Source organism: Triticum urartu, chromosome 7A, assembly GCF_056163025.1.
Source record: "Triticum urartu cultivar PI428250 chromosome 7A, HENAU_Tu73, whole genome shotgun sequence".
In the NCBI taxonomy this organism is placed as follows: Eukaryota; Viridiplantae; Streptophyta; class Magnoliopsida; order Poales; family Poaceae; genus Triticum; species Triticum urartu.
Window position 1 is genome coordinate 657,765,308 of NC_141879.1, and position 2,342 is coordinate 657,767,649.

General features: G+C 44.7%; 1 protein-coding gene across 1 annotated transcript; it reads left to right on the forward strand.

The window, feature by feature from the left end:
- The first annotated feature begins 1,099 nt into the window (after window positions 1–1,099).
- LOC147961148 (uncharacterized) lies at window positions 1,100–2,056 on the forward strand. Its single transcript, XM_087536872.1, has one exon. The coding sequence runs from the start codon at window positions 1,238–1,240 to the stop codon at window positions 1,724–1,726; it is 489 nt and encodes a 162-aa protein (XP_087392998.1). The 5' UTR covers window positions 1,100–1,237; the 3' UTR covers window positions 1,727–2,056.
- The last annotated feature ends 286 nt before the right edge of the window (window positions 2,057–2,342 follow it).

Here is a 2,342-nt window from a genome sequence, read left to right on the forward strand (position 1 = left end):
CCGTATGTATCTTGCAAATCTCTATGTCTCATTTCTTAACTTGATCGCGGATGGAATTGAAGCGTCTTTTGATGTGCTTGGTTCTTTTGTGAAATCTGGATTCTTTTACCAAGGCAATTGCACCAGTATTGTCACAAAAGATTTTTATTGGACCCGATGCACTAGGTATGACACCTAGATCGGATATGAACTCCTTCATCTAGACTCTTTCATTTGCTGCTTCCGAAGCAACTATGTACTCCGCTTCGCACGCAGATCCCGCCACGACGCTTTGCTTAGAACTGCACCAACTGACAACTCCATCGTTCAATATAAACACGTATCCGGTTTGTGACTTAGAGTCATCCGGATCAATGTCAAAGCTTGCATCGACACAATCGTTTACGACGAGCTCTTTGTCACCTCCATAAATGAGAAACATATCCTTAGTCCTTTTCAGGTATTTCAGGATGTTCTTGACCGCTGTCCAATGATCCACTCCTGGATTACTTCCGTACCTCCCTGCTAAACTAATAGCAAGACACACATCAGGTTTGGTTGCATACATGATAGAGCCTATGGCTGAAGCATAGGGAATGACTTTCATTTTCCCTCTATCTTCTGCAGTGGTCGGGCATTGAGTCTGACTCAACGATGGCTGAAGCATAGGTTCTATTTTTAATTTAGAATTCATGAATATATGAATATTTTTTGAAGCTCAATCATGAACATTTTTTTGGATGCACAAATATTTTTATAAATCATGAATGTTTTTTGGAAATTCATGTGTGTTTTTTTGGATTCATATTTAAAAAAATGTTTTTTAAATTCATGTATATATTTTTGAAATTTTCGAACATTATTTTGAATTCACGAACATTTTATCGATTCACAGTTTTTGAAAATTCTTGGGTGGTTTTCTTAGCGTCAGTAGATTTTCTTGTATCTACTTTTTTTTAGAATCTTTTTTTCTATCTACTACCCAAGAGGCTAGCAGAAGGAAAGAAAGAAATGGTGGGGCCTAGCCCATCCAAGCCCGGCCCAATGAACTAGTATGACGATGGAAGAGCCCCGCCCGAGTCGGACCCGAGGTTGGTTACGGTTGGCCTGGACATATATACGCCACGCCAGCGGCCGCCTCCTCCTCGCGTTTCCCTTCAACAACTTGAGATCCAATCCAGCGAGAGAGAGAGAGAGAAATCCCCAATCCAATCCAATTCACCAAACCCTAATCCTAACGAAGCAGGCGGCGAGAGAGATGTTGGTCGAGAAGATGCCGATGGCCGCCGGCTACGAGGGCTTTCCTCTCGTCCCAGCGTTCCAGGCGGACAAGGAACAGGCGGATGCGGTGCTGGCGGAGGAGGCGTCGTTGATCGTCAAGGCGGGGTGCGGCTCCAAGAGGAAGGCGGAGGAGGACGGCGGCGAGGTCACCGTCAAGGCCAAGGCGAAGGCCGCGGAGGAGGAGGCGGCAGCTTTCGCCACCGTCAAGGCCAAGTCGGAGGAGGTCGATAAGGTGGCGTCGGAGGACTCGGACGAAGACGATGAGTGGGACGATGACGAGTTCATGGCCAGGATCACGGCAGACCACGCCGCCCATGTCGAGAAGATGAAGGCTCTGTATCCCACCATCAAGTACGGGGACTACGACCCTAAGGTCTACTGCCACCGCCCCGACCCGGAGTCGGATGCTTGGAATCTCCAGAAGAAATGCCTAGGTCTTGCTGAGATTGCTGCCGGATTATTGTAGTTTGACGACTGGGATGGGAATATGGGATGGAGGAGGTTTACCAATGCTATCTATCTATCTATATGCGTAGTCGATCAATCGATCCGGAGGACATCTAAATTAATGTTAGCCAAGCACCACCTATATGTGATGTGCGTGCGTGTGTGATATCAGTGGGCAGTGGCCTAGACTAGCGTAGTGTATCCGTGTCGTGGGAATGTAGCTTGGCGTGGCCGAGACGTGCATATAGTTTTATCTGTTTTAGTTAAAATATGTCCAAATGTAAATGTTTTTGTTCGGTTTGTATGAAACCCGTTGTGTTTGCATTAATTTCATCCGGTTTGTTGAAACGGTGTTTGAAATGCATGCAGAGAACGTCGGGGCAACGTACATATCACTTGATGGAGAGATCGTGGTGGACGCTCCTACAAGTTTTTGGGGAAAAAAATTTCCTTGTTTCAGTGCACACATGGCTAACAAAGTACTCCCTCCGTTCTTAAATATAAGTTTTTTTAAAGATTACAATGTGAACTACATACAAGGCAAAATGAGTGAATTTATATTCTAAAATATGTCTATATACATAGGTGGATAGTTTATATTAAAATATCTAAAAATGCTTATATTTAGAAAACGG

Excerpts from the sequence above, each read along its gene's own strand:
- LOC147961148 (XM_087536872.1), top strand. The coding sequence starts at position 1,238 with ATGTTGGTCGAGAAGATGCCGATGGCCGCCGGCTACGAGGGCTTTCCT.